Raw genomic sequence first — 20235 nt, 5'->3', positions numbered from 1 at the left:
CCAGTTGTTTCATGTTCAAGAATTTAGAATCTCACAGAAGCAGAATGGGTCTCATGAAGATTTTAAGGAAAGGAAAATCTACAAAACTAATAAAATTTATGAAAAATGGGGAATTAAGTTGGAAAATAATATTATTACATATACATATATATATATAATATGGATGTATATAAATTGGAGATTAATAAATGTATATGAATTAGTGGGAGAGTGGTTCTAGTGATTAAAGGAAAGAGTCTTTGGATTTTTATGTTTAGATAAAGTCTTTAGTTAATTTTGCTACGCGGGGGAAAGAAAGATAAATTCTTTCAAGGTGGAATGTCTGAAGTTAAGGGAAGGCCAAAAAGGCCGCAAAGAGCTCGGTTAAGGAAGAACGGTTTCCATGGGAAAATAAATATTTATGAAAAATAACTAGGGCGTCAAAATCACAGAAAAGACCCTGGTGGTAAGAAGAGGAAGGAGAAAGATACGAAACTTCGAGGGAGAGAAGGTGAGAGGTTCAGGTTTCGTTTTCAGCCTTGCTTTCTTCAGAAGATAACAGATACCAACAGAGAAAAGAGGATGTCACATCTCCTTTGGAGGATGCTGCAAGAGAAAGGAGAAGGATTTGGGTCATCGAGGCCCCTGCTATGGACAAAGGTGTGAAAAGGAGGCATCTGGGGCATCCCATCGCATCCCCTCGCGGGCAGTTTGTGGCTGCTGGGGCCGAGGCAGGCGCTGGGCTGCGGCTGCAATCGCTGCGTTGCCCCTTTAATTGTGTCCCCAGCCCTCGGGCGTCTCTGTCCAACGCCCACGTCAGCAAATACCTTTTGTTTCTGTGCCGTTCGGGCTCGCAGGGCTCGGGGCTGCGGGAGCAGCGGCGCCTGGAGGCACGGCGAGCCCCGAGGCGGGGCCGGGGATCCCGCAGCCACCGCCCGCTCCCCCCGGCTCGGCGGCAGCCGCCCGCAGCTCCCCGCCGGTGAGTGGCGGCTCCCGCACGCCGGTAGGCCGGGCAGGGCGCTGGGTTTGGGGCGGAACGGGCCCCGCAGCCAGCCCGGCTCGCGAGGAGGGCGGCGAGGAGGGCGCGGGGCTCCGCAGCGGCCACGGGCGCTTCGGTGCCGATCGGAGCCGCCCGGAGCCGCCCGGGGCCGCCCGGAGCCGCTCGGTGCCGGCGCTGCCGCGTCCCCGGCGGGCGCCATTTGCAGCCCCGGGCGCGGACACAAAGGGGCTGCGCGGGGCGGGCGGGGGCGCTGCCGGCGGAAGGGGCTGCGGGCGGCGGGCCGGGAGCGGCACCGGGCGCTGGGCACCGGGCACCGGGCGGGGGGGACACACGGGGGGCTCTGGGAGCCGCGGCTCCGTTCCCGCGGGCGGCGCGCCCGGCCCTGGGCGGTCCGTGCGGGCGGAAGGCAGCGCAGCCCGGCCGGGGCTGGCGGGCGCTGCGGTCCCCGAGGCGGGAGCGGGACCGGGCGGCTCCGGCACCGTCGGGCGTCCCGGGCCGCCGGGGACCGGCCGGGAGGGTGAGTGACGGCGGCCGCGGCCAATGCCGGGGGGGCCGGGGCGCTGCCGCCGAGCGTCGCTCCCGGAGCTTTCGGCGGCGGCGGCGCGGCCCGGGCGGAGCGGGGCGAGGCGGAAGCGCCGGTTCGAGGCTCGGCCGCGGTCGCAGCCGCAGCTGCTCTTGGCTCCTGGTCTTCCCGGAGCTGCCTGAAGGCTGCGCAGCTCCAGCGGGCGGCACGGCTCCAGCCCCGCATCCAGCCCCGCATCCTGGGCATGGGGATGCTCCCGGCTGGAGCACACCCGTCTGTGCCAAATAACGCGGGCTTGGCTTTGTCATCCCTCTTGTCCTGTTGGAAAATGAATCCATGGTTGAGCATATCGTGGTTTAAATCTATTTGTAGATTTCAAGAAATGAGATTATTTTTAAAGATAGCCGTAAAATTGTGTCTGACATTTTTGGCTGAGTTACACAGCATTGAAGTCAAGAGTGTAATCATTTTCTTCATTTTTTTTAGAGCAACGTTTCATTTCACCTTTTCTGGGATGGAGATTTCTTCTCATCAGTTTCACCTCTTGCAGCAACTAAATGAGCAGCGCAGGCAGGACTTGTTCTGTGACTGCAACATCCTGGTGGAGGGCAAGGTCTTCAAAGCCCATCGCAATGTGCTGTTTGCCAGCAGTGGCTACTTCAAAATGCTCCTTTCGCAGAGCTCGAAGGAGACGAGTCAGTCCACCACGGCCACTTTCCAGGCCTTTTCTCCTGACACCTTCACAGTTATCCTGGATTTTGTGTATTCAGGCAAACTGTCCCTCACTGGTCAGAATGTGATCGAAGTCATGTCAGCTGCCAGCTATCTGCAGATGACCGATGTGATCAGCGTGTGTAAAACCTTCATCAAGTCGTCGCTGGACATCAGTGAGAAGGAGAAGGATCGCTACTTCAGCCTGTCAGACAAAGATGTGAGCTCCAACGGCGTGGAGCGATCCTGTGTGTACAGCGGAGGGTGGAGGGCGGAGAGCAGCCCCCCACATCCCCACTCCAGCCCAGACCCTGGGACTTGCATGATGGGCGGCAACGCTTGGAGCAATTTCAACTATTACCCCAGCTCTCAAAGAAATGCCCAGCAGCAGCAGCAGCAGCAGCAGCAGCTGTCCAAACACGAGCAGCGGCAGGATTCCATCAAGAAATCCCGGCACCTGGGGCTGCAGCAGCCTTCAGACATCCCCCACTATAAATCGAGCAAGCTGGAGGACAGGGCCGCCGAGCCCGCCGGCCACGCCGCGCCGCCCGAGGAGCAAGTTCACATTGACACCGAGGTGGAAGCTCCTCCCCACGTGGGTTACCAGTTCAGCCAGGGCGCTGAGGTGATGCCCAGGGCCTTGGCTGTGTCGCAGCAGGAGCACGAGTCACCCCGCTCCTCCAGCAAGTCCAAGTCCTCCAAAGCTGAGGAGCAGTACGGGAGCATGCCCTCCATCCTGGGAGTCATGGGCAACTGGGCTGAAGGTGAGTGGGGCTTGGACACCTGTGAATCCTCTCTCTTCTGGCTCTGAGGAAATAGGTCTTGCTCAATAGGAAAGCACAATTGCCAAAAAGACGGGTGTATTGTCCAGAAATGTACGTTTGGAAAGTTTAACTCGTGATCTTGAAATAATTTTGAGTTCTTGAAGTAGCTGGGGTATTAAATTTAAAAATAAATATAAGTTGGGATATTTTTAAGCTCATTTTCATGAAATCACAGAATAGTTTGGGTTGGAAAGGACCTTAAAGCTCATTTTGCTTCACTCCCTGCCATGGGCAGGGGCACCTCCCACTATCCCAGGTTGCTTCAAGCCCTGTCCAGGCTGGCTTTGCCAGGTCTGTGTTAATGGTCCACTCCTCCTTTGTTGCACTGCTGTGTAATCTACAGGCAAACACAAAACCTTTGTGCTCCAAACAATCCATGAATATTATTTTAATAAAAGCGATGTGCTATTCTTCTCATAAAACACTTTTCCCTAGAGCATTGCACGACACAATTTTGACTTTTTTTAATCCCGTTATTTTCTGACAGATGACCTGGCCAGGATGAGGTTCAAGTGTCCGTTCTGCAGCCACGTGGTGAAGAGAAAAGCTGACCTGAAGCGTCACCTTCGCTGTCACACGGGAGAGCGGCCGTACCCCTGCGAGGCGTGTGGGAAGAGATTCAGCAGGCTGGATCACCTCAGCAGCCATTTTCGAACTGTGAGTATTTTTAGCAAGTGCATGATTTATTTAACGTGTAAATCTAGCTAATTAAACACAGTGTGAGTGTATCTGGTTGATCTAATGACTCCCGTAAAGAAGAGGGGAATAGAAAATTAATTTCGTTTGGTTGCAGTCGAATTGAAGGATAATTTGCAGGAAAGGGGAGGAATTTGTTGGTTAATTGATGGCTTGCAGAGGTTCTGCTCTCTGCAGCCTGTGAGAGCTCCAGTGGGCAATTACTGTGCCTGGGCTGGTGCAGTTCAGTGTTTGATGTCTCTCAAATTGAGGCAATGCTGTGTGTGGCATTTTCTGAGTCCCCTGTTGTTGGGAGGAAATGGTGAATCTGACTCCATGTTCTTAGAAGGCTAATTCATTATGATATGATATGATATGATATAATGTTATACTAAACTATACTAAAGAATAGAGAAAGGATACAGACACAAGGCTAAAAGATAATAATGAAAAATTCATGACTCTCTCCTCAGAGTCTGACACAGCTGATGGTGATTGGACATTCAGTCAAAACAATTCATATGAAACCAATCAAACCATGACCAGTTGGTAACAATGTCCAAACCACATTGCAAAGCAGCAAAACACAGGAGAAGCAGATCAGATAATTATTGTTTTCATTTTTCTCTGAGGTTTCTCAGCTTCCCAGGAAAAGAAATCCTGGTGAAGGGATTTTTCAGAAAATATGACAGTGACAGTCTGTCACTATAGAGAGCAACACAGCATAAAGCACCAAGACTCCATCAGAAGGGTGCATAAGAGAGATTTTTTATAGCAACACGTTGCCTTTATAGTTTTTCAAGATATTTACATTTACTTAACAGACACGTTCACTGCCCATTGGTCATAAGAAAGAAACAAAGTTCTCTATTGGAATATTACCAATATTGCCAGATGGGACGTGCCTGAGCTTTTCTGGCCCCTGGGTCTGAACCAAACAGCAGCACTGTGGTGTTTCAGCCAGAGACACTTTTGCCTGGCTGGGTGTGTGGTGTTTCACCCCACAGACACTTTTGGCTGGCTGGGTGTGTGGTGTTTCACCCCACAGACACTTTTGGCTGGCTGGGTGTGTGGTGTTTCACCCACAGACACTTTTGGCTGGCTGGGTGTGTGGTGTTTCACCCCACAGACACTTTGGGCTGGCTGGGTGTGTGGTGTTTCACCCCACAGACACTTTTGCCTGCCTGGGTGTGTGGTGTTTCACCCCACAGACACTTTTGCCTGCCTGGGTGCTGCAGCTGGGCACGTGGGGACAAGTCCAGGCCTACAGGGGCTGCTCCTCAGGTTTCCCTCTGCCGGAGAAGCTTTAAGGGGATGGTGAAGGAAAGGAGTCGGTTCTGATGGAGGGTTTGGATCCAGAGCTTTATTCAGAGCCCACAGGCCTCTGGATGCAGCACCAGCTCCAACAGAACTCCCTGAGCCCGTGGTTGCTGCTCCTTTTAACTCCGGTGTGACCGTGTTCACAGGGGTCTGAGGATGAGGGAAGAGAGGAGGATCTGACTCCATGTTTCAGAAGGCTGATTTATTATTTTATGATATATATTATATTAGAACTATACTAAACAAATAAAAGGAAGGATTTCATCAGAAGGCTGGCTAAGAATAGAAAAAGAAGGAATGATAACAAAAGCTTGTGGCTCGGACAGAGAGTCCGAGCCAGCTGGGCTGTGATTGGCCATTAATTAGAAACAACCACATGAGACCAATCCCAGATGCACCTGTTGCATTCCACAGCAGCAGATACCATTGGTTACATTTTGTTCCTGAGGCTTCTCAGGAGGAACAATCCTAAGGAAAGGATTTTTCATAAAAGATGTCTGTGACACCCCAGGGCAGAGGGGGAGGGAAGGGGTAGGGAGGCACCAAGTGGGTACAGGAGGGGAGGGACAAAGGGACAAAGGACACCTGGATGGCCCAGTGCCCCCCCAGGGGTAGAGGGCATCCTTTGAGCCTGCCAATCACTGGAGATTGACAGACATTACCCAGCAAGGGGCAAGGGAAGGGAAGGGAGAGGTGATGGACACACCCTGCAGGAAATCCTCACGGGAGGAGCCGAGTTGCTGAGGTAAACGTTGAAATCCCAACCCAACTGTTGAAATCCCAACCCAACCGTTGAAATCCCAACCCAAGCGTTGAAATCCCAACCCAACCGTTGAAATCCCAACCCAACCGTTGAAATCCCAAGCCAACCATTGAAATCCCAACCCAAGCGTTGAAATCCCAACCCAAGCGTTGAAATCCCAACCCAACCGTTGAAATCCCAAGCCAACCGTTGAAATCCCAACCCAACCGTTGAAATCCCAACCCAACTGTTGAAATCCCAAGCCAACCACATCCCTTGTGCTTTGCCCAGATCCACCAGGCGTGCAAGCCCATCTGCAGGAAGTGCAAGCGGCACGTGACGGAGCTGACGGGCCAGGTGGTGCAGGAGGGCACGCGGCGCTACAGACTGTGCAACGAGTGCCTGGCAGAGGCCGGCATCGACAGCATCCGCATTGACTTGGAGGCCGAGGCACCTCTGGAGTTCCCCCAGGACGGGGACAAGGACTCCAGGTGGCACTACGGGGAGGACAACAGGTCTGACGTGGAGATCGTGGAGGACGGCTCCAACGACTTGGTCATCCAGCAGGTGGATGACAGCGAGGATGAAGCGGAGGAGAAGGAAGTGAAACCAAACATTAGGTAGTTGGAAGACGAGGATTGGGAGTTTTGTGGAAGAGGGAGGAGGATGTACTGTGAGCAAATGCCCTCTGCCAGCTGATCCTACAGGGACACGTGGTTGAACAGGTCCAGACTTGCATGTATTTATGGACACGTCATTGAGGCCATGCTGGTTTGTTAGCAGAACCCCCGTGTGTTGTTTGGTTAAAAAAGATCCATCCTAAAATTATGGCTAAACAAGGAAACTGCAGAATTAAGTGGATAATTTTTATAGCAGAACCCCCATGTGTTGCTTGGTTAAAAAAGATCCATCCTGAAATTATGGATAAACAAGGAAACTGCAGAATTAAGTGGATAATTTTTATAGCAGGACCCCCATGCGTTGTTTGGTTAAAAAAGATCCATCCTAAAATTATGGATAAACAAGGAAACTGCAGAATTATGTGAATAATAAGTTTTATAGCAGGCAATGGGGCACATCTCAAAGCCTCTTGCAAGGAGGTTTAAATACTTTTAAAAAGTCACAGATTATTGTAAATTGCCCATTTTTTACACTTGCAGAGAGGTGGGGTTTATATCACTGGGCTATAAACAAAGTATAAAACCCCCACACCAGCCAACCTCTCTTGAGTGTTCAGAAGTGAAGAGAATTATCCATGAAATGTCATGAAATCTTCTTGTTATGATAAGGAAAACAGCAGCTAATTAAGAAAGAACATTTAAACGTTTGGGCACTTTTGTCTGGAAAAGGATTTCTGTAAAATTTATTAGGATGAGATGAATCTTTAGTAGATCATATGTTCAAGACTTATTTCTTTCAAAGAAAATAAGCACATAAATGCTTAACACATCAGAGACAAACTGATTAAAAATTTGGATCATTCATTGATGGCAGTAGATGTTTTAGTCTCAAAATTAGGATCTCAGACGGGGCTGTTTTAATAAGGACTATTAAAATACTCTTTTTTTATATTTGGAAACCTCTCAAAAGTGCCCAGACATGGTGGGATTGTGGGTGTGCAGGGCCAGGAGCTGGATTTGGATGATCCTTGTGGGTCCCCTCCAGCTCAGCATATTGAATTCTGTACACCTTTTCCAGTTTGTGCCAGTAAAACCAAGATTTACTGGAAGTTCCAGACACCATATTGTGTCATTTCACCCACAGTTAGGCTACAGAGATGAGTAATGATGAAGAAATTTGACTTCTCTAACAAAATAAGCTTGGTTTTGCTGCTTGGTGAGTTTTCCTTGCCCAGCACTGTCAAGAGGAGAGGAGCAGGAGATGCTCCTGGGGTGCTGCTGCTCTGCATTCCTTGGACACACCCGAGTGTTATTCCACCTCTTGGGATCATGGAACTCAATGGCTGTAGACTTAGAAAATTCTATTTTTTTTTTCTTTTTTACAGCTTTGTAAGCATGTTTGGCTGAACCCTGGGGTTTCTTACACAACAATCCCACATACATATATATTAATATATATGTATATGTATATATACTATATAACCCTTCCCAGGGACAGCTAAAAAGTCACTATTTTCTTTTTAGTTGTGTAAAAACTGTATAACTTTCTTGTATCATCATGACCAGAGAGTGCAGAATTTTCATTCCAGGCTGCAGGTGACCAACAAATGACAACTTGAGAACTTCATGTTAAATTCAGTGTAAGCATTATGCACCCTCCTCTTCATGGGAAGCATCCCAAGGACACAAGAAATGGTGTTTTATTGTTCCTACAAAAATTATAATTTATTGGCTTAGGTTTGGGGAGGGGGTGACTTAAAAATCTTGGTGATGACCCAGATGAAAACATCTTAAAACAAGACTTACACTTGATTTTATGGGACACTTGGTCAGCAGCCCAAAAATGGACTTGATGTGAAAACAGACATTTAATTTCTTGGAGCTTTTAAACTCCTAAAATGCCTGTTATTAAATGGCTTAGAAATATTCCTGAGCAACCTGGACTAAATCAAATACACAGAACAAGAAATATTTCAAAGGATATGGAGTAACTTTGCTCAAATTTCATAGATGTTTCCCTTTGCCTTTCCATTAAACAGTTTGACAACAAATCCCAGGTATCAGTGCCTGCTGTCCCAGGGTAAAAACGTGGCTGGAACTGGGCTGGGTTTGTCTGGGGATGGATGAAGGGGAGGGGAAAATGAAGTGTTCTCTCCAGACCTGAATTCTTCACTGCCAACTGCAAAGGTCACACTATTAAGTGTTTCTTAATAGTGGGGGTGTTTTTAGAAGCAAAGGGATTTTTGGATCAATACTCAATTTAATTAGAGGTCATAAATCTAACAATACTGAGGAGCAGATGCTTCGGAATGAGATCTGAAGTGGCTCTAAATGGGCAAATGGAGCAATCTATCCACAGGAACACTTCTACTCTTTAAACACAGATTAATTGTTGATTTGCTGGGCAAATAAGGGCTTTTTTCTGGATTTATGTGTTGTTATTCTCATTAGTATAACTAGATATCTGTAGTAAGTTTTAAAGTATCATATTAAGCTTGGAGGTTTAGCTCAAGGCTGCGATTCCCACAGTCAATGCTGTTTTTCTGGTTTTTAAAAGTTACCCATTTTTACATTTGTTGTCTTAATTTTGGTCATTGTTTCCTTCCTTTTGTATTGCAAGACAAGATAAATGTTAAGTGCCTTCTGTTTTCCACGTCCTTCATTTTCCACTCCTATATTTTCCTTGGGTTTTTTTTTCTCTAAATGAAAGTATTTTTCTTTTTGTCTCCTTCCATTGCCTCTGATTGTCTTCTTCACATTTCTGTGAGCATCACATGCCCCTCATCAGCTCAAGGAACATTTCCTTTCAAGGAGGAAAGTAAAGACCACACAGGGATGTTCCCATTGGATTTATTCATTTCCTTGTATTTCTTTCATCTTTATGTCTCTTAGGGACAGGGTTTAGTGCTGGATTTGATCTTAGGGGGTCTTTTCAAAGAATTCTGTGATTATTTTTGCTTGGTTTGTGTTTACTTTCTATTCACAAAACCACAGTCAAGAGTGAAGTTCATCATTCTCTGATTAATGTCTCTTAACTATCCTTATTTCTGACAATACCTTCCCATCCTTTCAAAGGCTGAAATGCTGAATTAAAAAAAAACCCCTCTCTTCCTTTTCAGGTGTTTCTTACAGAATTCTCTCTGCCCCAAAAAACCTATGACTTGTGTGATGCTTGATTAGTTCTTTCACAGAATTTCACTTTTTTTTTTTTTTTGATTGCCATTAAATTACCTAAACATCCATATTTGCTATCCAAAAAAATGTAATTTGTCCTTATCTTAAAGGTGAAACAGTTGGGTAGCCCCACTTAAAAAAAAAAAAAGATCCCAAAGACTGACTTCAGAATCAATCTCCCTTTCCAACCTTTTGTAATTTGGATTCTATTCCAGTTCTGAAGAACTGACATAAGAAAAAAAACCCAAAAAATATTGATTTAGGGTGGCTTTGAAAATACTGGAAGCCCACAGACCTCACAGAGGGCTGGCTCTGACTGCTGCAGGTATCCTTGCCTGTTCCATCCTCCAGGATTTTGGGATCCATCTCAAGCCATGCCAATGTCTACCTCTCTTAGGTTTTAGTTACTGATGGTTGGAGGCAACAAGTACAAAAATGAAATAGAAGGAAAAAATCTCCAGTTCTGCCTAAAAGATTGAGTTTTGAAGAAAAGGATGTTCTAATCCTTCAGCCCTTGCCTTGCAGAATTTTTCCATTAGGTACAAATTCATGCCAACACTGTTGAGTGATGGGTTTAAGTTGATAAGCTACTAAGAAAAGCTTATAATATCATTTAGTTAAATATTTTCTATACTGTTTAAATTTAAAACCTTTCTACAATGGAGGCGTAACCTTTCATCCTACTTAACTCATGCAATGCAAAGAGGAGGCTTATTCAGTGCATCAGCAATTTTAAACAGAGCAAGAACACAGAACAAGAGATTTTGTAAGGAAAATTGGGAGGAGTGGCTGGAAAGAGCCTTCCCTGTCTTGGCTTAGCTGCTGGAATAAATTAAACACTATTGGAGATCTCACCCGACCTTGCCGTGGAAATGGGAACTGTTCTTTGCCAGGTTCTTGCAGCCTGCTCCGAGGAGGGAACTGTACCGATGGCTGCAGGGCTTCCTGCCCAAAATGATTCCATGATCTCCAGGAATAAGACTGAAAAGACTGAAAGACTCTCAAAGGCACGAATTTGAAAGTGTCTTGTCTTCTAACAAGCATCCTGATTCCATTTACCACCCTGAAGGGAAAACAGGACAATCTGTGTATTGCACTCCTACAGCGCAGCGCTTTGCTTTGGGATTACCCTCATTGTTTGAATACCAAAATCCCGTTATAAAAATGCTGCGATATCGAGTTAATATCATTAATCCTACACCGCGGAGCTCCGCATCTCTGCCGTTCCCGTTCAGGTGGCGCCTTCCCTGTGCAAACACAAAGGTAGCAACAACAACAAAGCGCGGTGTGAGCGGGGCAGCGGCTCGGAGCAGCATGCGGGTGTGCGGGGCGCTGGGGCCGAGGCAGGCGCTGGGCTGCGGCTGCAATCGCTGCGTTGCCCCTTTAATTGTGTCCCCAGCCCTCGGGCGTCTCTGTCCAACGCCCACGTCAGCAAATACCTTTTGTTTCTGTGCCGTTCGGGCTCGCAGGGCTCGGGGCTGCGGGAGCAGCGGCGCCTGGAGGCACGGCGAGCCCCGAGGCGGGGCCGGGGATCCCGCAGCCACCGCCCGCTCCCCCCGGCTCGGCGGCAGCCGCCCGCAGCTCCCCGCCGGTGAGTGCCCGTTGTGCTCCGCGCTGATGGGAAGGACCGGGCGGGCGTTGGGGCTGACGGCGGCTGCGAGCGGGCGGCGGCGAGGAGGGCGCGGGGCTCCGCAGTGGCCGCGGGTGCCTGGGGCCGCCCGGAGCCGCTCGATGCTGCCCGGAGCCGCCCGGTGCCGGCGCTGCCGCGTCCCCGGCGGGCGCCATTTGCAGCCCCGGGCGCGGACACAAAGGGGCTGCGCGGGGCGGGCGGCGGCGAGAGGGGGCGGCGGGGGCGCTGCCGGCGGAGGCGAGAGGGAGCGGCGGGACAGGAACGGGACCGGGACCGGGACCGGCGGGGGTAACCACGGGCGCCCGGCAGCGGGCGGACACACGGGGGGCTCTGGCGGAGCGGCAGCCGCGGCTCCGTTGCCGCGGGTGGCTGCGGGCGGCACGCCCGGCCCGAGGCGGGGCGGTCCGTGCGGGCGGAGAGCAGCGCGCAGCCGGCCGGGACAGGCGGGCGCTGCGCTCCCCGCGGCGGGAGCGGGACCGGGAGCGGGACCGGGAGCGGGACCGGGAGGTGCCTCCGCGCTGGCGGAGCGGCTCCGGCGCCGTCGGGCGTCCCGGGCTGCCGGGGAGCGAGCGGCCAATTCGGCCGGGCGGGCGGGTGAGTGACGGCGGCCGCGGCCAATGCCGGGGGGTTCGGGACGGGAGGGCGGCGACCCCGGGGCGCTGCCGCCGCATTCGAGCGGTCCCGGTGCGCCGGGGCGGAGGCTGCGCCCACCGTGCGCCCGCGTCAGCCGCGGCTCTGCCCAGGGCGGGAGGGCCAAGTTCTCTTGCAGAGTCTGAGAACCATCATGGCTTGGTCGACATAATTTTCATTCTTTTGGGATACGGAGTAATCCCGCTGGGACATCTTTTCACCTCTTTTGGAGTTAAGTTTCTTCTCTCTTGTTATGCAGAGTAGCGGCCGCAGGGAGATTTGAAATACTTTGGGAATGTGATAGCGCTTTTAAAAAGAGAGCTCATCTCTTTGAATTAGGATTCAGCATCATTGATTTAGATGATCATGATGATGTTTTTTCCTTTACAGCAAACCTTCCTCTTCCTCCCCGCCTGGAATGGAGATTTCTTCCCACCAGTCTCGCCTCCTGGAGCAGCTGAACGAGCAGCGGAAGCAGGACTTGTTCTGTGACTGCAGCATCCTGGTGGACGGCAAGGTCTTCAAAGCCCATCGCAATGTGCTGTTTGCCAGCAGTGGCTACTTCAAAATGCTCCTTTCGCAGAGCTCGAAGGAGACGAGCCAGCCAACAATAGCCACGTTTGAGGTCTTCTCTCCAGAGACGTTCATGGTCATCCTGGACTTTGTGTATTCAGGGATATTGTCTTTAACGGGTCAGAATGTGATCGAAGTCATGTCAGCCGCCAGCTATCTGCAGATGACAGATATCCTCAATGTCTGCAAGACCTTCATTAAGTCCTCATTGGATATTAATGAAAAGGAAAAGGATCATTACCTCAGCCTCTCGGCCAAAAGTGCGAGCACTGAGCCCACCCCTGCCCGCCCTGCTCTTTATCGCTCCAGAAGGAAAGCAAAGAGCAACCCCCGGCGTTCCTACTCGATCCCGGATGAAAAACCCAACGGGAATGAAAACTCCTGGAGCAGTTACAGCAGCTACCTGTCCTCACAGGTGATCCTGCAGCGGGCAGAGACGCAGCTGGCCAAAAGAGGCAGGAAACAGAGCTCCACGAGGAAGCGCCGCAAGCACCTGGGGCTGTCGCAGGGCCGGGAGCTGGGAGGGTGCAAATCGGACAGAGCCGAGCGAGCCGGAGCCTCGGATCCCGCCCACAGCTCCCAGGGCAGCGGAGAGGAGGCCGAGTTTGATGCCGAGAACGAGGTGGATCGGGATGACTTTGGATTCCATCCCGGAGCAGAGGCCGCAGCCAAGAGGTGGTCGGTTGCTCAGCTAGAACAAGAACTTTCCAGAACTCCTGAGTTCATGGAGTTAAAGGCAGAAGAACTGTACACCTCGATGCCCACAATTTTAGGGGTGATGAGTAGCTGGAATGAAGGTAAACAATAGAAACCGCTTGGAAAAGTTTGGTTTTATTTAGGAGAATTCAGGTGGTGATTTGGAAGGAATTTGTATGGCTGCATGGAAACCAAAAATGTGCCTGGAATTAGAGGTGATTTTATCGGCTCAATTTTAGTGCTAACACTGAGATTTTGAAGGCAGAACGGGGCATGGGAATTGGAGTGGGACTGACCCAGGTATTCGGTACATGTCAACCAAAACATGCCTGATTATTCGGGCCCAAGTGGAGTTTAATGGAGCCTTAAGGGCTGTCATTGGCTTGGGGACCTGAAGGACTGAGTTTCTCCAATATCTGGCAATCACAGGAGTGTTTGATCTCAACCCAATCCAAGTCCTTCACACGAGAGGTCCTGGCATTGCTGGGATGCTGCATTTTGGGGTCCAACCAGGCCAAACTTCTGCCAACACCTGCCTGAGGGGGTGGAACAAAGCTGACAGGTTTATTGCCATGTGCATTCCTTTGGGAATGAGCACATCTGTAGATCATAACTGCATATCCCAAAGACATCTTTATATATCACACAGAGATGATAAATGTCAAAGCTGTGAACCATTAGCTGGTGAAGAGTCAGATATGATGGCTATGTATAAACAGCTGCATATTTATGATAACCTTTATATCTAAAAAATGCTGTCAGGAGGAAAACACTATCAAGTGGTCAATTAGCATGTTAAATAAGAATAAAAATGCAAGCTGGGGGATATACAAGATATAGATTTAACAAATCTATATCCCCCTTATTTATAAAACCATCTTTTAAAACTTAATTTTAGTTCAGTTTCTCTCTCAGCGATATCTTATTCCATAACATTTCTAAATCCACATTTCTTATCTCAAAGTTTCCATACAAATACATACTTTGTCAACCTTCTATCAAACTTTGAAAATTTTCTATAAATCCATTTCCCACATCCCCCAAAGCCTGTATTTTATGTACCATTATACACTATATCTAATATAATACATACCTATATAAGCATCCAAATATCCCAAATACTGGGGATTTTTCCTATTTAAAGAAAATTTGAGCTGTCATGTATTTTAAGCTGAAAACTGATGAAAGTGCAGTGAGAAAGCTCTGCTGTGTGCCCTGTCCCTGCCAGGTGACTTCCCTGGATGCACTTCATCTGCCCATTCTGCACCCACATGATATAATTATAATATATAAGCATCCAAATATTGGGGATTTTTTGTATTTAAAGGAAATTTGAGCTCTTAAATATTTTATGCTGCAAACTGATGGAAGTACAGGACTAAAGCTGTGCTGTGTGCCCTGTCCGTGCAGGTGACCTGCCCTGGATGCATTTCAAGTGCCCATTCTGCACCCACATGATATAATTATAATATATAAGCATCTAAATATTGGGGATTTTTTGTATTTAAAGGAAATTTGAGCTCTTAAATATTTTATGCTGCAAACTGATGAAAGTACAGGACTAAAGCTGTGCTGTGTGCCCTGTCCGTGCAGGTGACCTGCCCCGGATGCATTTCATGTGCCTGTTCTGCACCCACATGATATAATTATTATATAATACAATACATAAGCATCCAAATATCCCAAATATTGGGAATTTTTCATATTTAAAGAAAATTTGAGCTGTTACATATTTTTTGCTGCAAACTGATGAAAGTACAGGAAGAAAGCTCTGCTGTGTGCCAGGTGACCTGCCCTGGATGCACTTCATGTGCCCATTCTTCACCCACATGATATAATTATTATATAATACAATACATAAGCATCCAAATATCCCAAATCATGGGGATTTTTCCTATTTGAAGAAAACTAGAGCTGTGACAAATTTTGTGCTGCAAACTGATGAGAGTACAGCAAGAAGGCTCTGCTGTGTGCCAGGTGACCTGCCCTGGATGCGTTTCAAGTGCCCGTTCTGCACCCACATGATATAATTATAATATATAAGCATCCAAATATTGGGGATTTTTCGTATTTAAAGGAATTTTATGCTGCAAACTGATGGAAGTACAGGACTAAAGCTGTGCTGTTGCCCTGTCCGTGCAGGTGACCTGCCCCGGATGCGTTTCAAGTGCCCGTTCTGCACCCCCATGATATAATTAATATATAATATAATACATAAGCATCCAAATATCCCAAATATTGGGGATTTTTCCTATTTGAAGAAAACCAGAGCTGTGATGAATTTTATGCGGCAAACTGATGGAAGTACAGGACTAAAGCTGTGCCGTGTGCCCTGTCCGTGCAGGTGACCTGCCCCGGATGCGTTTCAAGTGCCCGTTCTGCACGCACATGATATAATTATAATATATAAGCATCCAAATCTTGGGGATTTTTCGTATTTAAAGGAAATTTGAGCTGTTAAATATTTTGTGCTGCAAACTGATGGAAGTACAGGACTAAAGCTGTGCTGTTGCCCTGTCCGTGCAGGTGACCTGCCCCGGATGCGTTTCAAGTGCCCGTTCTGCACCCACATGATATAATTATTATATAATATAATACATAATCATCCAAATATCCCAAATATTGGGGATTTTTCGTATTTAAAGGAATTTTGTGCTGCAAACTGACGGAAGTACAGGACTAAAGCTGTGCTGTTGCCCTGTCCGTGCAGGTGACCTGCCCCGGATGCGTTTCAAGTGCCCGTTCTGCACCCACATGATATAATTATAATATATAAGCATCCAAATATTGGGGATTTTTCGTATTTAAAGGAAATTATGCTGCAAACTGATGGAAGTACAGGACTAAAGCTGTGCTGTTGCCCTGTCCGTGCAGGTGACCTGCCCCGGATGCGTTTCAAGTGCCCGTTCTGCACGCACACGGTGAAGCGGCGGGCGGACCTGAAGCGCCACCTGCGGTGTCACACCGGGGAGCGGCCCTACCCCTGCGAGGCGTGCGGGAAGAGGTTCACCCGCCTGGAGCACCTCCGCAACCACTTCCAGACGGTAGGAAAAGCACCCAAACATTTTTTATAGCACAATTTTCCCCTCGGAGGTTAAGCGTTTAGGAGAATTGGTTTAGAGTTGTTCAGCAAAGAGTCTGCTCGTTGTGGAAGTGTGAATCAATTCGGTGGTGGCAGCTCCAAACTCAACACCAGCAAAGCAGAGCATCAGCTTGAATTATTCATTATTACTATTTGATTATTTAATTATTCGTTATTTAAATGTGGCAAATTGTATTTGAAATTTAATTTTTTAGCACCATTCTCTGTCAGCCCAATAAGCCAGGACCAGGTAATAATTGACAAAGACTCCACACATTTACAGAAGGCTCATAATAATCTTTATTAAGAAACCCATGCTTTTATAGCCTAGTGTGCTACAGGTGGACCTAATTGGTCCTTTAATTAAAACACCATCACTATTGGCTAATTAATAAACCACGCTTTGGTAAACAAATCTCCATAACACATTCCACAGGTGCAGCAAGTTAAGAATTGTTTCTCACCCTTTTCTCTGAGCTTCTCACAGCCTTTCCCAGAACGACACCTGGGAAAATTGTCTGTTCTCTCTGTGCCAAATGTTATGGTCTAAAATAAAAGGATGAAGGCTGACTGTGCCAGAACCAGGACATCCCTCTGGCTGTCCTGAGCAGCCCAGACCCCTGCCAGGGGGCTCAGAGACCCTGGCACAGAGCCCAAAATGCCCCTGTGGGTTTGATTATGACCCATGGAGCAAGTTACCCACCTTAGATGAAGCTCAGCAAGCCACAACAGTTAAGGCAGAATAATAGTGAAATTATCATGGGGTGGAAAAGTAGATTTTGGGGTTTTTGGTATGGGGGTTCAGGAGGAAAGATGGAGGGAACTGGGCAGGTCCAGCCTTTCTCCTTCTTCTTCTTGGCTGTGATGGTGGCACTTTGGGATTGGTTTAGAGTAGAAGCTCAGTGTCTAACATGGGTGATAGGTATTGGAAGGTAATTGTAAACATTGTATATGTAGTTTTTAGAATAAAGACATAACCCTGCCCTGGGGCAGGCAGAGTGCCTGGAACTGTCCTGCTGGACAGGAGAAAGAATTTTATAGATAAGATACAATAAACAACCTTGAGACCGAGAAATGAAGAGCCCTGACTCCTCCTTCAAACACCAGGCTGGGAAAAGAAACTTTGGAAGTTTTTTAGCTGACCAGCTAAAGATCCTGCCATGAATGTTAACCCTTTCAGATCCACCAGGCTGGCAAGCTGATCTGCAGGAAGTGCAAGCGGCAGGTGACGGAGCTGACGGGCTGCGTGGTGCAGCAGGGCACGCGGCGCTACAGACTGTGCCACAAGTGCTTGGCAGAGGCCAATTCCCACAGCATCCCCGAGGATTTCAGCCCAGCTGAACGTTCCCCTGGCTCCTCCACAGGAAATCAACGGCCCAAATGGGATCTGGAGGAGGAGCAGAAGTCAGGGGAAGAGACAGGGGAGGAGGAGCCCTATAATTTGGTTGTGCGGCACAACAGCGATGATATTGAGGAGGAGGTAAAGGAAAAGGTGAAGCCAAATCTGAGGTAGGGCTTTGTGGATTTGTTATTGTTGTGGTCAAGATTAAATGACAATGCTGGTACTCTGCTTTTAATAAAATGAAGTATTGTTAAAATTCTGTTCTGAGAAGCAACGTTTGGACTAAACCAAGGTGTTTTGCAGACATGGAACAGTGTAATTGTTTCTAAATGTCATCCAGAAATGAGGATCATAAAATAGCCTGAGTTGAAAGGGACCCACAAGGAACACTGAAGTCCAGCTGCTCACTTATTATCTGGAAATTATTTAGAAGAATTGTTTTATATTTCATCAAAGAACTCCTGCTGTGAACCAGCTTACAGTTCTACAAAGGTTCTGTATGAAAGAGATTTTTAAAAACCAAATATTTTTAATTTGCTTTGGAAAAACTCTTAGTGAGGTGAGCAGCTGAGAAATGTTCAACTACTTTTTGGTTTTGTTTTTTTTTTTTTTTTTTGCTGATATTGTAATTAATTTGTACATAACACATCAGAAACTTCCTAAGAAAGGAGCGAGGGAAACAAGGGGAGTTCTTCCTGTTGAAGAACCTTTTTTACTTTTGTTTTCTCAGTGAACTTCACAGCTTCTTATAGTTGAGAAAAGCATGATTTAGGAACTCCCACAGCCAGAGTAGAGTAGGTGACCAGAGCATCTGTAGTGCACTAGGATAGTATGAATTTGCCTTTTTTTTGTACTGTGAATTTTATAGAAAGATACACCAACGTGGTTCCAAGGAAATAAAAGTGCAATCACTGGAAGTGCAGTTGTCAGGTTTTTTCCATTTTTTTTTTCCCCAGGATTGATGCAAGATTTGCTTAAACCCATCTCTCTTGCTCTAGGAATAAGTCCCTTGAATTTCAGTGGGACATTTGTGACTTAAGATCATGGAGCTACTTTGGAAAGGCTCTCCTGCTTGTATAATTTTAGCATAAAAACATTTTTTACAGCACTATTTCCCTCAGAGGTTAAGCCACCTCTTGTAATTCTGGAGTCTTTTAAGCTTTTCTAGTCATATTTATTTCCCCAGCCACTTGGATCAGAGAACCTGCATTTGGTAGAGAAACTAAAAATGCTCACTATTGAATTATTAAAAAAGAAAAGCTCAAGGAGTGCACAGGAGAAACCTTCTGCCTGAGAGCAGAGAATGGCATTCCCAGTGGGTACTCCTGGTAAAGAGCCACTGTTTGGTCTCATGTCTCATTTGATGCTGGGTTTCCTTTCCCATTAGCAGCATCTGGAGCCTGAGGTTCCTGCCAAGAAAGCAGAAATTCCCCACAGAGAATTTGAGAACATCCACATGGATGCACAGCCAGGTTCTGCCTCCAGCAGCTGCCATTAACCTTGGCAAAAGTGAGAATGGGGCAAGATTCTGGAATAATTCCCCAATGCTCTCCCAGTCTCCAGCCTTTTTCAGTTCTCCTTGAGCTTTGTACCTTTAGTAACCACCAATGCAGGTCTTTTCCAAGTCGTTCACCACTCTAGCCATGAATTTCCTGTATCTGCAGGATCCTCTGGCACCCCCAGAAGGGTTTGCAGTCTAAGGGTGTTTTTTAATGACCCATTTTCAGTGGCCTCCTGTAAAGCCCTGGGAGAGCAGCACTGTGAGCTGAAACTTGCCCCTGCCACAGCTGTGCAAATCGAACAAGGTGGATTTAAGGCCTGTTTTATAGTAAGTACTTAATAAATATTGAAAAAAAAATTGATTAGTGACACTTACTTAGTTAATTCCAAATGTTTTCTCAGCAAGCTCCTGTCAGCATTTCAATTAGTAGAGCACTTCAGTGTGTTACTATAGTCTGAGACTGATCTTGGGGCACCTCAGCGTTTGTCTGCAAAGTTAAAATTTAACCACATCAATTTATTTTCTTATGTTTTAGAGAGCTGGGCTAAAGGAAGGCTGCCCTCAGCTCCTACACCCATCTCCCCTCAATTCCTTGCCCATCTCCCCATAGCCCCAGCCCCTCACTCACCTCCCCATAGCCCTGGCTCAGGTCCTTGCCCAGCTCCCCCTCAGTCGCTCACCCACAGCCCTTCAGTCTGTGTCCATCTCCCCACTCCACTGACCCTCAGTGTCCACCTCCCCACACCACTGACCCTCAGCCCCTCAGTGTCCATCTCCCCACACCACTGACCCTCAGTGTCCATCTCCTCTCACCACTGCCCCTCAGCCCCTCAGTGTCCATCTCCCCACACCACTGACCCTCAGCCCCAGCTCAGCCCCTCAGTGTCCATCTCCTCACACCACTGACCCTCAGTGTCCATCTCCCCACACCACTGACTGACCCTCAGCCCCTCAGTGTCCATCTCTCCACACCACTGACCCTCAGTCCCTCAGTCCGTGTCCATCTCCTCTCACCACTGACCCTCAGCCCCTCAGTGTCCATCTCTCCACACCAGTGACCCTCAGTCTGTGTCCATCTCTCCACACCACTGACCCTCAGTCCCTGTCCATCTCCTCTCACCACTGACCCTCAGCCCCTCAGTGTCCATCTCCCCATACCACTGACCCTCAGCCCCAGCTCAGCCCCTCAGCATCCATCTCCCCACACCACTGA

General features: G+C 48.0%; 2 protein-coding genes across 7 annotated transcripts; both read left to right on the top strand.

Annotated features, from left to right (window-relative positions):
• Positions 1–822: 822 nt before the first annotated feature.
• Positions 823–8445, top strand: LOC129130166 (zinc finger and BTB domain-containing protein 8A-like). 3 transcript variants are annotated; one of them, XM_054648434.2, is made up of 4 exons: positions 823–958; positions 1989–2977; positions 3525–3694; positions 6066–8445. In XM_054648434.2, exons 2-4 carry the CDS (start codon positions 2017–2019, stop codon positions 6396–6398), a joined length of 1464 nt encoding a protein of 487 aa, XP_054504409.2. In that variant the 5' UTR covers positions 823–958; positions 1989–2016; the 3' UTR covers positions 6399–8445. The 3 variants fall into 3 exon arrangements, with proteins under 3 accessions (XP_054504409.2, XP_077045872.1, XP_077045871.1); XM_077189757.1 differs by having other exon boundaries at positions 841–982; XM_077189756.1 differs by lacking the exon at positions 823–958 and adding an exon at positions 1368–1496.
• An 833-nt stretch (positions 8446–9278) lies between these two features.
• LOC129130099 (zinc finger and BTB domain-containing protein 8A-like) lies at positions 9279–18438 on the top strand. 4 transcript variants are annotated; one of them, XM_077189758.1, is made up of 4 exons: positions 9279–10831; positions 12219–13198; positions 15972–16141; positions 17360–18438. In XM_077189758.1, the coding sequence occupies exons 2-4, from the start codon at positions 12247–12249 to the stop codon at positions 17690–17692; spliced, it is 1455 nt and encodes a 484-aa protein (XP_077045873.1). In that variant the 5' UTR covers positions 9279–10831; positions 12219–12246; the 3' UTR covers positions 17693–18438. The 4 variants fall into 4 exon arrangements, with proteins under 4 accessions (XP_077045873.1, XP_054504314.2, XP_077045875.1 ...); XM_054648339.2 differs by lacking the exon at positions 9279–10831 and adding an exon at positions 10845–11159; XM_077189760.1 differs by lacking the exon at positions 9279–10831 and adding an exon at positions 11696–11792.
• Positions 18439–20235: the final 1797 nt, after the last annotated feature.

Source organism: Agelaius phoeniceus, chromosome 22 (assembly GCF_051311805.1).
Source record: "Agelaius phoeniceus isolate bAgePho1 chromosome 22, bAgePho1.hap1, whole genome shotgun sequence".
Taxonomy (NCBI): Eukaryota; Metazoa; Chordata; class Aves; order Passeriformes; family Icteridae; genus Agelaius; species Agelaius phoeniceus.
This window is presented reverse-complemented; position numbering and strand designations above follow the sequence as displayed.